Raw genomic sequence first — 20,390 nt, 5'->3', positions numbered from 1 at the left:
CCTTTGGGACGTACTGTGCAGCCCCCGCCCCCCACAGTGACAATTACGAGCAGTCAGATAGCTCCTCAATCGCTGCCCCATTCACGGATGAGACGCCTGGACTCAGAGAAGTGAGGGGAACTCGGGGAGGTGTACCCCCCTTACTGGGGGACATGGCACAGCTGGACTGAGTTTGAAGACACACCAGCCCAGGCACCATCCCCCAGGTCTGTCTGCAAACGCAAGGTGACCACAGCAACCCTAGGAAGGAGCCCTGGGCTCCTCACACACAGGCCCTCAGCAGGTGGTTGGGGGGTGGCTCTCACAGGTGCAGGGGAACTCTAGGGGTCACTCATTCAGCAGGACCTGCTGCTGTTTGCCATGCTCACGCATTCACTCATTCCATTCTTTCAATGTTGGCTGAGCCCCGGGGCTGCCACAGGCCCCCACCAGACGTGGCCTTCACCCCATTGATATTTCCAGGCAAACATGCAAGTTCTCGGGTAAGCTCTCACGGGCTTCGCTGAGCCAGGTGGTCCCGTCTGTGTTAGAGATGCCGCTGTCACCCGGCCTGCCTCCCTGTCCCTGTACTGCCCACAGAGGAGGCTCTGCTGGCCACCCCCACCCTAAGGGCTCCACGCATCTCCCGGGTGCCCACATAGATGTCACCTGGGGCCTGCCCCAAAGGCCCTAGCCCCTTCGCTGCGCCCCCACCCATAACATGCATCATCTCACTAACCTTCCTGTCCACCCCCTCTACAGGCCAGGAAACAGAGGCTCAGAGGAGCCACGTCCCTGGCTGTTGTCACCACCACCCCGCCCGGCCTCCATGTGAAGGGCTCCCTGACCTCATGGCCTCAGAAACCCCGTTCCACACCTTCCCTCATTGCTCCCGAACTTCTCACTTCCTAAGGCCGGCACAGCCTGCGGGGCCGGCCCTGACACCTTCCCGGGTCCCTGAGGACCCTCCTGGCTGGTGACAGAGAATGTCATGGGCTCTGTGGCACTCTGACCTTTGGTCAAAAGTCAGTGCCATGGGCCAGGCTCACGCTGAGCAGCACAGGCTGCGGGTTCCGATCCCCGATGTCACGATTCTCTGTGCCAGACGGGGTCACCTTCCCTTTCCCGCGAGGCACCTGATCCGTCCAAGTAAGTCCCTTCCCGTGACACTGAGCTGCTCCCCCAGAGGCAGCCAAGCCCACAAGGCCTCTCTGCCCTTGTGCTGGGGTCCTAGGTGGCCGGGAAGCAAGCTCGGGTTTGCAAATGGGTCTTCTCTCAGAACCTGGCTGGCGGTGGCCGCCCAGGGACAGCAAGGGTCCCGATTCCACAGCAGGCAAAGAGCAGCCAGGAGACACGCTCAGACCAAGAACACAGAAAGTACACCTCAGATGAAAACTTGAAGCCAGATCAAGACCAAACAGAAGAGCTGCCGAAGATGACGGCCGCCCCCGACCATCTTCCGAGGACCCAAACCCAGCAGAGGTTCTTCCTCTGTCCCTAGCACCCCCCTGGGGGCGCCCACCCTGGTTGCTGTGCCCTGGCCGCTGGCCGCAGGGCCGGGAGAAGATGGACGCTGCCGCGCAAGCACACAGCCTTCCGGCGCCGGCCCAGCAGGCCACTGAAACACGGTCACCAGGACGGACCACGGCGGAGCCGGAAAGGCAGTCACGGGACACACCAGGGCCAGGGCCCGGTGCCGGAGCCCGGCTGTGCAGAGGGGCAGCTGCCCTGGCGTGCCACTTACCTTTCTCTTGTTCGTTGGGCAGATGTAGAAGTTGTCGATGACCGTGGTGATCCCGGGCTGGAGGGTGAGCTTGGTGTAGGACGTCCCAAAGTCTGAGGACCTGGGGGGACAGGACGACAGGTGTCAGCAAGGTGTCCCTCCAGGTGCAGATGTGTCCAGCCCACACGACAGCTGGCACGGGCCTCACACCAGTGTGCGCACAGCAGCCCCAGACCACCTCTCCCGGGAGAGCACGCCCCAGGCAACAGGGAGGAGACGGGGCCCCTGAGTCTCCAAGCACTCGCTCAGGTCCAGAGCGGGGTGTGGAGTCAGTGAATGCCAGCCAGTCTTCCCACCGGGTCACCCCCTCCTCGGCCTTCCACCGTGTTCTGCCCCATCCCTAAGTGTGTCTTCACCTGCGTGCTACACGTGTGTCTGTTTGGGAAGAGCCCCTCGTGTGCCAGGCACTTCTCCGTCCTTCCATCTTCTCGACTCCTCGAGAACCCTTAAAGACGAGATCACTATGTCTCCTTTGCAGAGGCCCCGAGGACGAGGGGGAGGCTCAGAGCAGGTAGGTTCCTGCCTGGGACCACTCCGCCGACCAGCGGCTGACTCAGGAGGCGCGAGCTGGCCCGTGCCACTCACAGCTGACACCCTGTTCGCTCTGGAGAACGGTGCTCACCGTGCTGAGGCCTCACAGTGGCCTGTCTGCTTCTCCATTTCCCTCCCTGGACCCTGAGCAGCTCTGGGGAGCCGCACCCTCCCCCTCGACCACACGGGGCTGGAGGACACCAGGGGACGGCAGGAGGACCGAGCTCCGGGTGCTGCCGGAAACCAGGCCCCAGCCCTGGGTCTGCCGAGGAGCCCCTTGAGCGCCGGCTCCACGCCGGGGGCTGGCCCCTCCTCACCCATGGGCCCACTCTCCCGGCTGTAGCATGAGAGGTGCAGGACGGGATCTCGGGCTCTAAACCCCCAGCCCGCCACAGCGAGAGAGGGAGAGGTCATCAGGGCGATTTCACATCTGTGGTTTGGAAGCAACTGATACAGCGGGACATGGAATTAATTCCACGTTGAAGCTTAAAAACTCTGTGACCCTGAAATCAATGCTCCTTATTATCACCCCATTAACAGGGCTGTGACTGCAGAGCCAGGCTGGCTGCGAGCCCGAGGGCGGGACTCCAGGATGTTGGGTGTCAGGGCTGTCCCTGAGCGTCCCCATCTTCTGACGGTCAGGAGAGTCAACCCACTGAGGGCACAGGGCCAGCAGCGGGAACCCCTCGGGCCTGGGCCTCCCTGTGACCACCTTCTGTGTCGTCACAGCCGAGAGCTGCCTGCAGGAGCCAAGCCCCAGGGCCGTGGGTGGGAGTTCCAGCTCACACGGGGTGGGGGCAGTCAGCTGGAACCCTGTCCTCAGGCGCCAGCAGCACCTTCCCCCTCTGGGGGCTGGGCGAGGCAGGTGTTTCTCGGCTGGCCGGGTGTTGTCGGGGCCTGGGCGCCAGCCTGGGGCTGCGCGGCGTGCATGCCTACCCCACCGGCACGTGTCCACTGCCTTTGACAACACACCTTTACTGCTTTCCGCACACATACACTTCCTCCCCAAATCTTCAAGAGAAACTGAAGCTCCGAGAAGAGGGGCTGTGTTCATTGTCTTGGGCGCCCGGTGGACAGGTCCACCTGTCCAACTGTCCCCGGAGGCCAGGTCCCTCACCAGCCTCAGAGCCATAAGACCCTTCCCAGACCAGGACAGAGAGTCATCCCTGCCCCCTGACTCCCAGGGGGGTCAGGTGGGGGCCAGCTCCCTCCCCGAGGTGGGTCCTTGACTGCCCTTGGCCTCCCCAGGGAGGCCCTGCTCCAGCGAACCAAGAAGGCTGTCCTGGAGGGATGATGAGGGATGCACTTAGTCTCCAAACCTTAGAGAATTGATTTGCTTTGGGAAGGAGGGAGCCAGACGCCCATTAGCAGAGGAGTGATGCAGAGACCAAGGGAATTCGAGTCTCCTAGGAAACCAATGGCTGTGTTTCCGAGCTTGATGTATGGAAGGTCCTCTGAGCCTCTTGGCCCCTCTGCTGTCCCTACCTCCACCAGCAAGCTGAGTCTAAGACCTGCCCGTGGATTCTGTCTCCCAGATACTTTACCATCCAGCCGTTCCTTCTATCCCTGACACCTACCTGCCTCAGCCTGGGTGCTGCCCCAGGATCCGGCCTCCCTTGCCCCCCATCCCCCCTCCCGGTCATAGGGGCCTGCTCACAGCTGCTCACTCCAGGGCTCCTGCTAGTGTGGGCCTGCAGGTGGAGCAGGTCTGGGTGGGGGGGCGAAAGCGATAAAATATAACAGCATCAGGTGTGATCAGGGCTGGGCTGGAGGGGTCGGTGGGACTGCGTCTCAGAGAGGCAGGTAAGGCCCCTCGGACGCAGTGATGTTTCGGCAGAGACAGTAAGGAAGAGAGTATGTGCCTAGCTGGGGGAAAGGCATTTGTACCTGGCTAAGTAATGTCCCCCCAAAATTTGTGTCCATCCAGAATCTGTGAATGTGACCTTATTTGCAAACAGGGGCTTTGTGGATGTAATTTAAGTTATGAGGAGGTCATACTGGAGTAGGGCAGGCCCTGATCCAATGACTGGTGTCATAAGAGGAGGAGAATTTGGACCCAGGGACACAAAGACAGACAGGGAGAGTGCCACGTGAAGGTGCAGGCAGACAAGGGATGCCAAGGATGGCCGGCCACAGCCAGAGGCTGGGAGACAGGCCCAGGACAGACTCTCCCCAAGAGCCTCCAGAAGAAACCAACCCTGCCAACACCTTCACCCTGGACTTCCAGCCTCCAGACTACGGACAATAAATTTACATCGTTTCAGGCTAGCCAGTGTGTGGTACTTTGTCACAGTGACCCTAGGAAACTAACACAACCTTCCAGGTAGAAGGAACAGCAGGTGTGAAGGCCCTGAGGACAGGCTAGCTCTCCCTCCTCCTCCTGGGACAGGGAAGGAGAGATCTGTCTGAACCAGTCTGTCACTGCTACCAGCTACTGAGGCATCAGGAACTCCTCACCCTGCAGGACGATGCAAATCCAATTCCCCAATTAGCCATAAGCCCCAAATTCCAGGCCTCTTGCTGGAGGCTGGGGCCCTCAGTTCACTCACTCATTCACTCACTCCTTCGTCCAATATTTGTTTAGCCCCTTCAAGTTTCCAGCTCCATGCTCCAAGTGGGAATTCAAATGTCTTCCCTGGGTCAAGTTTGTTCATGGCACGTGTGTTTATGGGATACCCACTGTGTGCCGGTCACTTCCTCCTGTCTGTCCTGCCCCAGGGGGACGACAGGCTGGCTGGTGAGACATAGAGAGAGCAGACCCGTGGTTCAGGTAAGCAGTGATGCTGATGAACATGTCCAGAGAAACTTGGGAGACTCTCAGGGGGACGTCGACTCAGGGCCACCCTCAACTCCCCTGCCCCCAGCTGTCCCCACTGCCCATCTAACCATCGACCCCACCCTGCCAACTCTTCCTGCAGGATCGTTCGTGTTCGGTGCCAGCATGCCCCCCTCGCCATCCCTGTCCATCTCCCAGCCGTCCACAACGAGGAGGGGGAGGCTGGGAGAAGCCGGCGGGCTTCGCCGAGGACTGGTGGGCACATCACCCCAAACTGAGTGGCTTAACACAGGACAGATCCATTATCTTGCCGTTTGGGAGGTTGAAAGTTCAAAATAGGTCTTATGGCTCAAATCGAGGCATCTGCCCCACCTGGGAGCTCTAGGGAAGCCCCTATCTTCACCTTCCTGGCTTCTAGAGGGGCCCGCTCTCCTTGGCTGGCGGCCCCTCTTCCAGCTTCAAAGGGCACCCCCCACCTCCCATCCACTGTCACGCCCCCTTCCTCTGGAGTCAGCCCCCTCCCTTCACTGTGCACCCAGGAAGAGTTTGGGGCGTGGCTGGGACTCAGGGGCACAGGCTTCAGGGCAAAGTTTCTTCAGACTGTGGGAAACGGGACGAGAGCACAGGGGAGATTGAGGTGCTGAGCGTGACCCTAGTGATGGGTATCCGTCCCCGTCCATGTCCCTCTGATTGCTCCCCACGCTGGCTGAATGTCCGCCAGCTGCCAGCTTCATGCCAGGTGCCTGGATGCAGCAGTTGGGCTCCTGACACTCCGCGTGCAAGAATGCCGACTGCCAAGGCCAACAGTCAATGGCCTGACTGGCTCGCCTCGCGATGGGCTGGCCTGGTTCCCGCCGGATCCCCACCTCTCTGACTGCGGGGCCCCGGCCTGTCTCTTGGTGGACCCCCAGTGCAGGCGGGGGACAAGAATGGAATTTATCACCGTGACTAAGTCCAGGAAATACAGGCTGACTGGCTTCAGCGCCCAGCTGGTCAGCAAGGGCTGGTCACCTCCCACCAACTCTGAACTTGACGCTGCCTCTTCCTGAAGTCTGTAGTGAGGACGGTGGTCACCAGGATCATGCAAGAAACCACAGGCCAGGCACACAGTTAGTGCTCAATAAATGCTTACCGGGTTCCTATGGAGGTGCTATGCTATCAGACTGGCAGGCTGTGTGACCTCAGGTGAGCTGGTTTCCCTCTCTGGGCAACAACAGTGTCCCATCAAAAATGTGGGGATTGGATGCGATCGTGGCTGGGCACTGGCAGCAGCAGCCTCAGTGACTCTACCCCCGCATGCCCCTCCCGAGCTGCGCCAGCGACCCCTGAGCCCCTCCAAGCTGGCCCTCCCCCGGGGTGACCTTCCCCAGCGCGCTCTGCACCCCTACCACCTCCAAGTTCTCCTTAAGGGCATCTGGGAGCACAGAGAGTGATTATTTCAATCTGCATTTATTCAAATTAAAAATAAAACACCAGGCTCTAAAACTGGGCACACAGAAACAGGAAAGGCAAGCTCAGTTGGAAAGTCGCTCTTTGCAAATCGGCTGCTTAATTGCTGAGTGTTTGTACATATTCGATTTTTTAAAAATGATTTAATTGAGCCATTTTCATGCTCTGTAATTATTTCATTGGCAGGGCCATATGTTCCGCTCCTGCCCCTCCCCGTCGTGCAGATGAACCCCTACCTTCCACCCATCTCCCCCTACTCTGCTGGCTTGGAAAACCACCGCAGGTGTGAAAGGGGGAGCCCACCTGTGTGGCTGGTGCTCCCACAGGTGCACGGCCCCGGGGGAGGCCCGGACTCTGTGACATGCGCTTTATCCGTAAAAGGGGCTGATGACACTGATGTCACACACCTGCGTGGGATTAGAGAGTGTGAGGAAAGAGAGCACGAGGTAGGCTCGCGGCCATGGCAGGGGCAGTCCCTGCCTCTCTGTCACCTGGTGGAAGCTGTCACAGCCACCCCACATGGAGCCTGCTCTGGTGGAAGGTGCAGGTATGCATGGACACGGCTGCGTGCTCCGAGAGCATGAGGCTGGACGGCAAGTGTGTGCGAGCACAGCCCACGTGCCCGCCGGTCGCCGTCTTGAGAACGGAGGGATCCTGCCGTCCCTCCAGAGTCCCACCCCGCGGCATATGCCATGAACTGTGTCGTTCAGTGTTCAAGGTTGGGGGCTCCAGGGGTGCCAACCCAGAGCATCTCCCTAATACCAGAGCGCGTCCAGGTGGCAGGCCCCAATCTCCCTGGAAATGCCGGCCGCACAAGGAGGGAAAGGCCGCTGACGCTGGCTGGCTTAAGCTGCCCTGGGGTGCTGCGCGACCCCAGCGGCGGAAGCTCTGTCCGGTCAGCCGCTCCCGGACTCCCTGTACGTCAGCTCCCCCGGTAAACCCATGTCTCGATCGCTGCCTCCGGGTCCTTCTCCGGCCTCACCAGGCCACCACGCGCCCCGGGCTGAGAGTCTGCGGGGCGCGGCTGCCCAGACGCTGAGGACGCTGACGGTTAGCCGGGCATGTCGAGGAGACCCCCGTAGCCAGTCCAGAGGGTCCGAATGACCACCTGCACTTGACCCATGGGGAAACTGAGGCCTGGCCAGGAAAGGGACTTGTCCAGAGTTGTACGGGGACCCAGGCACCCACTGTGGGCTCCCCCACCAGACAAGGTGACACATGAGAGGCACAGACCAGCTGACGTGGGTCTGAGCTTTGGCGGGATTCCAGCCGCGCACGGCATCTGGCTGTGCGCTGAGAAGGAACAGACACGGAGCCGCCGTTCTGGTCCTCGGGACTGACCGCTCGTGGGACCCACTGACGGTATGCTCTGATGCCCTTCCCGGGTCTGTTCATGCACGGACTCGGGATCAGCGGAAGAGAACTGGAGCAGCGTGGGGCGCTCCCCAGGCTGCTCAAGTCATTCAAGAAAATTCCAGAATGTGGCTTGAGATTTTGAATGTGAAGGGGGAGCACAGCATTGTGGGGCGGAGGTCACCCCATTCCGCTGCAGCCGCTGGGTGGGCTCTGGAGAGTGGGCCCCTCGGACGTGAAAGGCCCCGGGGGAGGGGGCGGTTAGTGAAACAACATGCTCACCACGTGCTGGACGCCACGCTCAGGAAAGACGCCGGACTCACTGACACAGGAAGACCACATTCAAACATGAGCCTGCCTTCCCATTTTACAGATGAGGAGACCGAGGCTCAGGGAGTAGGAAGTGACTTCTTTGTACTTAATCACACAGCAACTACAGAAAACCCAGGCTGTCCCCTGAGCGGTGCAGTGATGTCCCCCGAGGTGTTCATGTGGCACGGCACCTCCCCCCCCCCCAACGTGGCTGGACTTTCTGACTCCATTTCTCTGGTGGAGCCTGGTGGGCGGCACTCGCTAACGGTCAGCGGTTGGACACGGACGGCAGCCCGTCCCAGTCGGGGGGCCACTGTGATCTCCGGTTCTCACTGTACTTTCAACTCATTGCCGCTTTACGCCTGCCCGTCTGTGCTCCCAGCAGGCCAGGAGGGCTGGTGTCCCCACGGCCACACGGTGCCGGAGCCCACCTCTCGCAGACTGTCCCACGAGCCGGATCTCCCAGCCAGCCCTTCCGCGTGTGGTCCCCCCTCCCCACCCCGGCACTGCTGATCCTCTGCTCCCACATGTGTCAGCTGTTGTGACGCTCACTGGCGGAACTCTCCAGAACGAAGCTGGGCCAGGCAGCTCCCCCAACACCTTAGGGATGGGCATTGGTGCGTGGCCTGGGAGATTACCAAGGCAGCTCACAGGACCTTCTGCTCAGGCTGGATCCTGGCCACCTGCGTTCGTTTCTCCATAATGAGGATCACGTCCTTTCCAGGGAAGCCCCGTGTTATCCTCTAAAGTTCCTGACATAAGTGAATGCCCTCAGGGGCCCTGGGCGGCTCAGTCCTCAAGTGTCTGCCTCTGGCTCAGGTCATGGTCCCAGGGTCCTGGAATCGAGTCCCGCATCAGCTCAGCAGGGAGCCTGCTTCTCCCTCTCCCTCTGCTCCTCCCCTCTGCTCCTGTGCTCTCTCTCCCTGTCTTGCATGCGCTCTCTCGCTCACTCTCTTGCAAATAAAATCTTTACAAAAAAAGCAAGTGAATGGCCTCAGTTCAAGAGGTCCTCTCAACAAACGTTTCCTGAGCACCTGCTGCATGCAGGCTCTGTGCTAGGCGTGGCATGAGACGCGGGTGCTGGGGGCTTCGGCAGCGGGCAGTGCCAGCTACTAGCCAGCCTCTAGCAGCCGGGCTGTACCAGCTGCTCAGATCTTGCAATGATTCCGCACCAGTTAGTGACCAGGCACTGCCCCCAACCCCAGGAGCGCCCCCCTGCTTCCTGGGCCCCTCCTCCTGCATGCCAACCCTCCTAAGACCTCCTCACAGGCCAGCAGCAAAGGAGTTAAGGGGGCGGGGGGGGCTCTAAGACCCTGTTCTGTGCTGTACCCCATCCACTCTGAATGAGCAATGCCCCTGACACATCTCTGTAGAACAGACATGGTGCTGCCTTTGGGGACCAATATCCAGGGTGGGGGGCTGAAGTACGAGCCAAAGGACCACAGAAATGCAGCCTGAAGATGAACTTCTCAGGCCTAGAGTAGCTTCTACGAATTCTCAGAGCCTGGAGTGTTGGCTGCTCCCATGGAGCCCAGAGAAAGTGCTAGAAGCCTGCACAGAGCTCTGAAAAGGTAGGTGTGTGTGCTCTTACAGAAGCCTGAGGAAGTCTGTAAGAGTGCCTGTGGGGTCTGGGGGGCTGCACAGAGAATCTGGGGGAGCTGAGAGGGGGAGGAGGAGGAAGAGGGCCCCAGACAAAGGGGAGCAGGCATTTCAGGGAGAGCCCCCTGGCCGTCGGCCCTGAGCACTGGTCAGGGGAGCTGGGTGCCCGGTGCAGTGACAGGGAAGGAATCAAGGCCCAAATTCCAGGCAGAGGCGACAGTGGCTGAGGCCTACAGCCTCAGACAGCGGACTCCAGAGGAGACAGAGGTAACACGCTGCAGCCTCCGTCCCGGCCAGGCCGTGCGCCCCCAGGTGAAGACACTTGGTGGCTCCCCCTTTATCTAATCTCCTTCCGGCCAGTGACTCTCAGTGCAAACAAGGAAACAGAGTCAAAGAGGTGGTCATTTGCTGGGGCTCATCAAGGACGAAGCCAGGCTCTAGGCGACCCCAGGTCTCAATCACGCACGCACCTTCGACCGGCTTCCGGCTCCATGGAAAGGAAGGGACACCATGGCTCGGGCTGGTTTTATTTCTGGAGGTTTTAGCATGGCACAAGGTAGGACCTCTGCAATAGCTCTCTTTCCAACTGAGGGGGGCGGGGGAGTCTTTAGAACTGGTTTCTAACCATCAGGGCTAAATGAGGCCTGTGTCCCTGGAAGGGCCCCATGGTCACCTGACAGGGGCAGGGCTGCCTGCTGCTTATCTTGGCACACGAGACCCCATCAACCTCCCGCAGATGTTCCTGCTTTTACAGCCGTTCTGCAAGCCCTCAGCTGGGCACGCTTCCAGCGGCCAAGGCAGGTGACCAAGCCACCCCCAACCCAGGCCACAGGCTGGGAGCAGGCGGGGCCATAGCAGCGGCAGGTGTGGGGAGGGGAGGTGTCCTTCGTCCCAAAGGCTGCAGGTGACAGGCCGCCGCTGGGACTGATAACCAGGTGTGGTTTCCTGAGAAGCAAGCCAGGGACCAGAAAGGACATCACTGTGTCTTCTGGGTTAACTGAGGAAGTTGTACCTGGTGGGAGGGACAGGAAGGGCTGGGTTTATGCCCAGAAGAGGTGATTCTCTGATAATCCCGACGTGGTGGGTGTGTGGAGGGGCCGGGCAGGCAGCATGGGGCACCTGGACTCTGTCGGGAATGACATAGGAGCACCTGCTAGGAACGGGGCGGGCAGTCACTGGCCAGGACCAGGCCCTGCCCACGGCCAACCTCCCTCTGCCAGGGCCCAGGGTGAAGCTCGCTGACGCAGGCATTCTCCCAGGGAACCAACTGACTTGGGAGAATGCCAAGCCCGGCTGAAGCCCAGAAATGTCATTTCAAATAGAAAACATCCAAATAGAATAGGACAAATCATAACACACAAAGACTTGCTGCTGGCCAGATAACGCGGCTCTGAAAAGCTGTCCAACCTGGCCACCGCCTCATCAAGGAAGAGGGTCAGCGACGCCACGGCATGAAGTATCTCGGTGCGGCGGGGGCTGTAAGCTGCCACGTCAGAGGGTCCGGGCTTGGCTCTGGGGGCTGTGCCAGCTTAGGCTCCCCTTGGGACCTGGAATCTATCCCTAGGAAAATTCCAGAAGTTTACCAATTCACTGACAATGAAATTTCCTTTCTCGATATGCCAAGACATCCTCCACCCTTCTTGGAATCACTTAAAGATAATAGGATAAAAATAACAGGAAGTGGCTACAACAGTAGCAAGAAAAGAACCTTCTGCTTGAACCATTGACGGGGCCCCTTTATCCTCTATGCCCGTCCAGCCCTCGTCCAAATGTGATCACACCAGTCGTGGGGCAACACCACGGACACAAAATTCCGTTCTAAGGATGGTCGGCATTTCCTGTTGGCTGCACAACGCTCCAACCAGGCCACGTGGCACTCCATCCAGGCCACGTGGCACTCCATCCAGGCCCTGTGGCATTACTGATGGGCCATTCCTCAGGCCGAACTATGCCAGGCAGTTCCACAAACACCGAGTACCTCCTACATGCCGAGCGCTTTGGAAATTCACTTTTTTCCACGGATTGCTACTCCGAGCCCCTCTGCCCATCATCAACAACGTCTTCATTACTTGAACACATCCCGGATTATTCCCGAGGGTGATGTCCCAGGAGCGGGGCTCCTCTGTGAAGCTCGAAGCTTCCATGTGGTATTTAAAAAATGTGTCTTCAGATCTGAGAAAAATCTTACAACTTGATATCTTAAGAACGAGGGGCCTCATTTATTCTTAGGGGGTCCTGGCACAAAATGGTAACACTTTCCTATGCCAATGCGTCAGATTATAGAATCTGACGCTCTAAATTGATTTTTTGAATGACTGTTGGCTACACTCAGTTTCTGCCAGAGGCAGCCCGAATGATATATTAAGCATCTTAAAGAAGAATGAATGCGAAGAGACATTAGCAGATGAGATCCGGGCGAGCTGGGAGGGAATTCTATTTTTAAATGTTACAAGGAATATTTTAATCCAAAGTACAGAAATTAAGTAAGAAATAAGACACAACACAAACAGCTCTCCATCTCAGTAAACGTCAAAGAACTTTTTAAGGCATAAAACTGGGGATATGTGATTGAAAAAAATCTTTTTTATGGCAAAAAGTTCCTGGAATAGAAACAAAGGTTGATGGCAATGACAAAACAGAATAGTTAAGCCAACGGCCTAGAGACTTCCATTTCCAAACTGTGTCCCTAAAGACACAGTCTCTGGGCTGAGGTTGAGCGGTCTGGGCTTGCAGACCCCTGCATCCTTTCCCAATTTTGGACCTTGGTTGAGTCGGTCCTTATCTCTGAGACTGAACTTGTCTGTGATGGCAGGGGCAATAATAGCACTGGCGACAAAAACACATCATTGGTATTTCCCCACACGTCAGGTTCCATGCTAACAAAGTACTTTGCACGTACGAGCTCAGTTAATCCTCCCAACACGTGGGGACGAGTAGCACCATCCCATTTTCCAGAGCAGGAGACTGAGGCCTGGAGCACAAGAGCTGAGGTGGCCGCGGCAGCCTGGCCCCCACCTGTGAGCTCTGCCCCGGCACGTGCGACCCCGCGCCTTGCCATCAGCCACTTCCCAGACGGGACGGTGTGAGAGGAGAGCCGTCTCCCACCTGCGCCCACAACTCTGGCAGGGGGTGGGGGCGCAGAGGGAGCCAGGCCCACCCGGAGAAGATGGAGGTCTCCTGTGAGTCGGGAACTTTCCCTTCAGGGTGCAGCTGAGGGCGGGGGGGTGTGCCCCAGTTCCTTGCTGGGGAAGCAGCCTCTTCCACGCTCATGCATCCTGCGGGGCCCTGAAACTCACCTGCACCCAGGAAGGGGCCTCCACCAAGGATCAGGGCACCAGGTCACCTGCCTTTTCCAGCTAAGAGAGCCTGCAGCTGGTGCTGGCCAGAGACCCAAGTTCTCTGCTCCTTCAACCTAAGCGAGGTTCTGCTTCTCCCAAATGATGCGAAGCTCTCTCAGAACCACTTCCAGTGGGTCCCCAACACCTTCGGTTTCAACGCAGAGGCCCTGACAAGAGTGGGCCGGCGGGCAGGCCAAGGAAGGCACACAGGGAGGGGTGTTGTCAGCAACCCACCTGCGTGGGAGGGAGGCGGGGCTGAGACGAGAGCCTGGCTCGCTCAGGGCAGAGCCTCGCAGGGTGAAGACAGGAGGCACAGCACTGCTGACTCCCCACCCCCAACCCACCACGCAGTCTCCTTGCTGCTCTGCTGCCCGCCCACGGCTGCCTGTGACCCCTGTTCCCCTGATCCCCCTGAGGGGCCCTCCAGGCCAGGACTGTCTGACCAGCTCTCTGGCCAGCCCCTCACCCAAGGCCCAGCAGGAAGCAAGGGTCAGTGAATGTCATGGAAGGACCGCACAAAGGAGCCCACAAGCTGGTCCTCCAGAGCCTGCCGCAGGCCACTGTGAGAGCCACGTGGGCCCGAGACCTCCAGGCTCCCCCACACCCCTCTGATGGAAAGGACACAGGCCCAGAAAAGGGCAGTCACTGGCTCAAAGTCACACAGCAGCCTAGCAGCCCAAGGCATGACTTTGACTGAGGACTCCTGGCCCCAAGCAGAGCTTCTGTGCCCAGAATACTCCAGGTTGTCTTCAGCGGACAGCTGGAGGGCATAGGTCACCATCACTCCTCACTCCAACCCACCATCAAGATGAAACAGAACCAAAGCCCTCAGAACAAGCCAGTGCCAAAGACATCAGGTGAATGTTTCTGGAGACTGAAAACAAACAAACAATAAAGGCCATGTCTGCAGAGCACAGGCTGTCTGCAGCAGCGGCGGCATCTGCCTGCAGCCCGTGGGGAACGACAGGACAGACAGACAGCCACGCACACACCCGTCTTTCAGCTGCCAGAGGAGGCAGCTCCAGGGCCACCTGGTCAACCCACCCAGCCCACCGCACCAGGTGTCCAGGGGAGAGGGCGCTGGGGGCCGAGGCTTCAGCTCTGACAAGGGTGTGGCTCTCCGAGGCTGCCCAGCGGACCCTGCAGAGCTCTCTCAGCCTCCTCCAGAGCCCCTGCTAGGCCAAGCAGGTGGCCAGCCCCAACAAGGGCCACAACTTCTCCCAGCCAATCTCCTACGAGACACCCCCAGGCTTAAAGCATCATTCCAAAGAGCGTGGCCTGCAGCCATGGCCCACATCACCCTCAGGCGGCAGGTGAGACCACAGGCTGTGTGACCTTGAGCTGGTCACTTGACTTATTGACCTTCTGTATGATGGGGATACACCTTCCACCCAGGGTCATCGCAAGTGTTAAATGAAATGATAGACATAAACCTCCCAGCACAGCAACTGGCCCAGAATACAGGGAGCACCTTCCTTCTCCTCCTCCTCCCCACCCCCCCCTCCTCCTCCTTCTCCCCACCCCCTCCTCCTCCTCCTCCTTCCCCTCCCCCTCCCCCTCCTCCTCCCTCCCCTCCCCCTCCCCCTCCTCCTCTCTACCCCCTCCCCCTCCTCCTCCCTACCCCCCTCCCCCTCCTCCTCCTTCCCCTCCCCCTCCTCCCTACCCCTTCCCCCTCCTCCTCCTTCCCCTCCCCCTCCTCCTCCCCACCCCCTCCTCCTCCTCCTCCTCCTCCCCCCCCCTCCTCCACCTCCTTCTCCCCTCCCCCTCTTCCTCCTCCTCCGAGCAGAAGGTGTTCAGCAGCTGCGCAGTAAGTCAACTCAGTGGTTCTGGCTTGTGTGAACTCTGCACACTTCAAAGAAAGGTTAGACCCTTGACTGGCACCTGGAAGGTCACCTCTAAACCCTTGGCAGGTCCCACCTGTTAAGCGTGCCTTTGCTCACCGGAGGCCCCCAGCTAGCCCTCCAGTGCCTGCGGACAGTGAGATCTGCAGTAGGGTCTTGGGTCAGCTGGGATCCCTTACTTCTGGAGGGGCGGGAGACTGAAGTCAGCCACAGGGCTACGTGACCAACCTCAATAAAAACGCTGGACCCAGGGCTCAAGTGAGGCACCCTGGCTGGCAGTATTTGGGATGTGTGAAGAGTTTTAAGCCCTGTCCCCGTGGCCCACGAGATGCCTGGGTGTGGGGTCCATCTTGGGCCTTTGCACATGCTGTTCTCCTTCCCAGATACGCACAGGGACTGACTCCCCGCTGTGCTCCAGGCTCGGTTCAGATGTCCCTCCCTGAGGACGGTGTCCTAGGCCACTCTCCCATGACTCTGCCCTGTTTCCGCGGGACTCTTATCCATAGCACACATTGCCACCTGACATATGCACGTGTCTTGTGAATGCGCTGTCTAGAACACCAGCTCCTGGGAGGAGAGTACTGGCGTCTGGCTACCCTCCATGCTGGGAAGCCACCCCTGCCCCGAAGACCCCATAGCTGACGATCTCGTGCAGTTCTGTGTTAGGCGTGAGCCAGGCTCAACTTCCACACTCCCTGCGGGACGCCCACTAGTGCCTGTCCCACCTGCTGGGAGCCCCCCTTCCCCCACGCCCGCTGCAGTAACCTGGGTCACAAGTCAAGCGCACATCATGGTGGCCGGGTCTGTGCACCTGGGCTGTCCCGAGCCCCTGCAGCACTGTGGAAGCTGCAAGGCATGGCCCCACTCCTGCGTCCCCTGCTCCCAGCCCCTGCAGCCGGTTGGTGAACATTTGCTGAAATGACTGAATGATGCCCAAACAATTTCCAAAACGGCACAAACAACAGTGAAAATGCGGCCAAGAACCGCCCCCCCCCCCCCGCCCCGCTGATGTGGTCTCTGCACAGGCCCTGTCACTCTGCCTCCACCCACGGGCACCCCGTAATAACCTCGTGCACCTTGCTCTCCAGGCAAGAGAACTAAAGCGGGTGGAAATTGGCAGAACATATTTCTCCCAATTCTTAAGATTCCCATTTGACAGTTCAACAGTGACAAGATGACTTTAAGCACATGAAAATTATGAGTCAAGCCCTTCTCCGCAAAGGAGCATCATTCAGCAAGCACGCGGGACTGACTCTTCCGACCGCAGGTCCGAGGTGCTGGGAGAGGCGGGGGCGGGGTGGGGGGCACAGCAGAGCGCCGGGCCAGGCTGCCATCCGTGTCTCCTCGGGAGCATGTGGGGGTCTCGGGGGGCCGGAGACTCTCACCCCACAGGCAGGACCTCTCCCAGCATCAGGCAGACAGTGTTGCTGGTCCCTGCGTCGAACCAGCCCCAGGACACTTGGCTGAGCGGCAAGTGGACACCCTGACCTCCGGGCCACGTGAAGGAAGACCAACCCTCTGTGTGCACGTCACTCCTAGAATCAAGCTGAGGCCGTGGCCTAACTTCTGGGGGTGCGTCTGCCCATGGAGCCACCTCAGCGAGCTGGGGCATGGGACTCTGGTCAGGCACTGGCTAGGAGGCGGTAGCCAGAACCCCCTTGCGTCCCCACCAAAAGCATTTTTAGAAGTCATGCAACTTGCACTATAGTGCAGGTCCCACTTCTCCAAGTGCCCTTGCACTGGGAACACAGGGCCCCGTCGCAGACACGAGGAAGCCGAGGCTCAGAGAGGTTCAGTGACTTGCTGAGAATCCCACAGCAAACAGGCGGAGAGGCAGGTGTCAGATCCCACAGCCCACGACCTCCCCCATCTACCTGCAGAGAAAGCGGTGGTTCTGGTCCTCGGAGGGGCTCCTGGGTCCAGGAACGGCGCCACAGGCTCTCCCCACACTCCCACCTCACCGCAGCCGGCCGGGGGGCCAGAGAAGCCACCAAGGAAAAGGAAGAATTTGAGGCTCTAGCTCCTGAACTGGCCCCGCCAAGGCCCCACGATCACTGAGGGGCCAGGGCCTATGGGACAGGTTCTGATGCTGGAAGAAGAGCCCCCCCGCAGCCGGGGTCCTGTCCTTATAGAGATGTGGCTGCCGCTCACACCTGCATGAGTGCCCATCAGCAGGGGAGGGGCTGCACCTCCACGGGAACGTGCACGAGGACGGTGACCACGGGCCTGAGTGGGTCTCAGAGGGAAGGGAGAGGAGGAGGAGAGGTCCTGCCCTTGGAAAGCCAGGGGGTGGGTATGACGATGTCAGTAATGATGGGGTCTGAGGGAGCTGAGTTCTGGGTGACGGAAGGGGCAAGCCTGTGGGTCCCCACTATAGACCAGTGAGTGGTGCCTTGTGGTATTCTGGGCTTGTTTCTGGTTGACACTTCCCATCTGCTTCCCTCAGTGACTATCCATCCATCCATCCATCCATCCATCCATCCAACCATTCTTCCATCCACCACCCACCTGTCCGTCCATCCATTCTTCCATCCACCACCCGCCCGTCTGTCTGTCCATCCATCCATCCATTCTCCAATCCACCATCCACCTGTCTGCCATCCAGCCACCCATTCTTCCCTCTTTCCTTCCATCCGTCCAACTCCTAACCCACACATTCCCGGGTACCTGCTGCGTGTCTGGACCTGGGCTGGGCTTTGAGAGGGGGACACAGAGATGCTCTGGGGAGGCTCTGCCACCAGGAGCCCAGGAGACGTTTGATGAGTGACTGAGTGAGCCTTGAAGATGCTCTCCACTGCCTGTTGATGCCATCACTGCGTCTCCTAGATCCCAGGGCCTGTTACTGGGTTGATTCCAGAATGTGACTCAACTTCTATTTTAAAAACACTGGGATGTCATTGTGCCGTTCTTCATGGGAAGCGTGCAGATGAGCCCGCGGGGCCCACAGAGCTGCCCGCACGGGGGAGGCTGTGTGTCTTGGACAGCAGCGCACCACCTCGCGGGGACCTGCTCGCAGCCGGCGTGGACGATTCAGGCCCCAGGGTGATGTCAGTTCTCTCTTTCCCTCTCCATGAAGGGGATATTTTTATTCCTGAGGACAGAGTCTTAACTGGAAATGGGCCAGCCAGAAGCTCGTCTGAACTTTCTTCGTCTGAACATCTGGGGCAGCGGCAGAGAGCTGACGCTGGGATTCCAGAGTGAAGGAGAAGAGCTCGGGTTTCAGCAACATGAAGAAACGGGCTGTTCCGGCGGCGCCCAGCTGCCAGAGGCACCGGCCGACGCTCCCAGCCGGGGTCTGCAGCCCCAGCGCCTGGGGCCCGCTCTCTCTCTGGGCATGGATCTCTGGCCTCTTCTGCACCTCAGATTCTGTCTCTGTCTCTCCGTGTTGGTATCTCTGCGTGCATTCTTTCTCCATCTCTCTCTGTCTCTGGGAGTCTCCCACAGGGCAGCTCAGTCCTTAGGTCTCTTGGTCTGTCTCTCTCTCTCCCCGTGTCTCTGATTTTCTGTGGGAGCCATTTTCTCCTTCATTCTCCCCTTTCACCTTTCCCATTCCCTTTCTCCCAAGAGCATCTCAAGAGGAGACATCCCATGACAGAATGGCCTAGGCACAATGTGTGGCCATTTGTGGGGCCACGGGGAAAGCAGGACACTGGTTCTGGCTCCCCCCCTTCCTGAGGGGGTGACCAGATGCCAGGGCTCCTGATCCCCGGGAGCCGATGCTGTAGGGGGCGGTCAGATAATAAGTGAGCACAACAAACGTCTCTTGTCAGGCAGTGCTTGCTAGGAGTCGCTGAACATGGGGCAGAGGAAGGGGCTGCTATTCCAGAGTGGCACAGGGTGCCCTCCCACCGAGGTGACGCTGGAACAGAGACGGGAGTGCACTGAGGAGTCAGTCCACGTGGGTGTCTGAGAACGAGAAGAGCACCTGCAAAGGCCCTGAGGCAGGATACCCCAGCAGCCTTTCCTGGGCCAGATGATCATAGAACCTGACATGGCTCCTCCCTGGCTTCCTTGCTTAGGGTACTGGCTTCCAGGGGTCTGGAACTGGACTGTGTCGTGAAGCTGGGACACTTCAGATTTCAACTTCTGGTCTCGCCAACTTGGTGACGGACAGGGCCAGAGGCCTTCCTGGGGGAGGGCAGCAGGAGGACGCCACACATGCACACGAGCTGCTGACAGCTGGGGCGGGTAGGGGCACCTGTCCTGTCTTGGGGCCTCTAGCAGAACTCCCCCAGACAGGGCTCTGGAACATTCTGTAGGGACAGCCTTGGCCTCCTTCCATCTGCTCAACCTCCCCTGTCATTCCCACAGTTTGGCGGGCTCCTGCGGCCCCAGGGGAACAGAAGGCCTTTCTGTCCACATCAGTTTCGGTCTGGGGCTGTGGACGTGGCAAGGCCGCTCAACGACCGGCCTCTGGGGTGAAACTCCACGCTGCGAGACATCTGTGCACTTCCCTCAACATCGCGTCCACGCTAATAAGGCAAATAAACACGGCGTTTAAAGATCAGAGGCAGCGCAGTTACAGCCTATTAAATTAAATTCACCGTCAAGGGTGAAAGAGGAGATAAACTGGGATTATTCCAGTCATGGCAATTTAAAAAAAAAAGAAAGAAAGGAACATTTAGAGAGACGTAATTTCGCAGTCCCTGAAGCAGGGACGGCCACTGCCAAGCCAAGGGCGGTGGTTTGGAAGGGCAGCTCAGCTCCCTCCTCACACGGGCAGCTCCCTCCTGAGTCTGTCCCTGAGCCCCGAGACCCAGGATGCACCCTGAGCCCCGGGTCCTGGGACACACGCATCAGGCAGGGAGGTAGAAGCTCATAGAACCTACTCCCTTCTGCTTCCGGTAACGTCTCCAGCCGAGGCCGGGCCTCCTCCCTGCCTCCAGCTCCTGCCTGCAGACCCAGCCCGCTTCTGGCTCCTGCCGGGGGGCCTGGACCCCGCCGCAGGACAGCCACCATCTCCCTTCACCCCCCTTCCCAAGAGGTGGCAGCGAGCCCCTCGGCCTCACCTGTCTCCATGCTGCGTACTTCCCACTGTGCTGATTTCCTGCTGGGGCTTTGACACGGGTGGTGCCCAGAGGAATTCGCAGTGACCCACAATGTGCCATCGTGTGTGTTGCGTGTGCCCAGCATGGTCCCGGGGTCCTTCACTGTCCTGCTCACAGTACAGGACACACTGTCCACGCGATGCTCTTCCCCAGGACACAGCTTCCTGATGATTCCTTCTCGCAGGCCCCACGGATGGTAGCCTTTTTGTCCTTTCCATTTTGTCTTCTTTCTACAATGTTCTCTATCCCTTTTTTTTTTTTTAAATATCAATCCTTTGGGCTTCTCCTCAGAGCTCAAATGCACAGTACTGCTGTTTTCCTCATGCAGTGAAAATAGCGTTGTTGTTTTATTTCTGATTATATAAATCACACTTGTGCACT

The 20,390-nt window shown here is 59.0% G+C and overlaps 1 protein-coding gene across 4 annotated transcripts in view; it reads right to left on the bottom strand.

Annotated features, from left to right (window-relative positions):
- Positions 1 to 20,390, bottom strand: part of SORCS2 (sortilin related VPS10 domain containing receptor 2) — a 451,416-nt gene that overhangs the window by 172,126 nt on the left and 258,900 nt on the right. For all 4 annotated transcript variants that reach the window (XM_087864306.1, XM_087864305.1, XM_087864307.1 and 1 more), the window contains exon 3: positions 1,724 to 1,823. In XM_087864306.1, the coding sequence (XP_087720432.1) occupies positions 1,724 to 1,823 (100 nt within the window). The remainder of the gene's footprint in view (positions 1 to 1,723; positions 1,824 to 20,390) is intronic.

This window comes from Ursus americanus, chromosome 8, assembly GCF_024610735.1.
Source record: "Ursus americanus isolate L20-20 chromosome 8, mUrsAme1.1.p, whole genome shotgun sequence".
Classification (NCBI taxonomy): domain Eukaryota; kingdom Metazoa; phylum Chordata; class Mammalia; order Carnivora; family Ursidae; genus Ursus; species Ursus americanus.
This window is presented reverse-complemented; position numbering and strand designations above follow the sequence as displayed.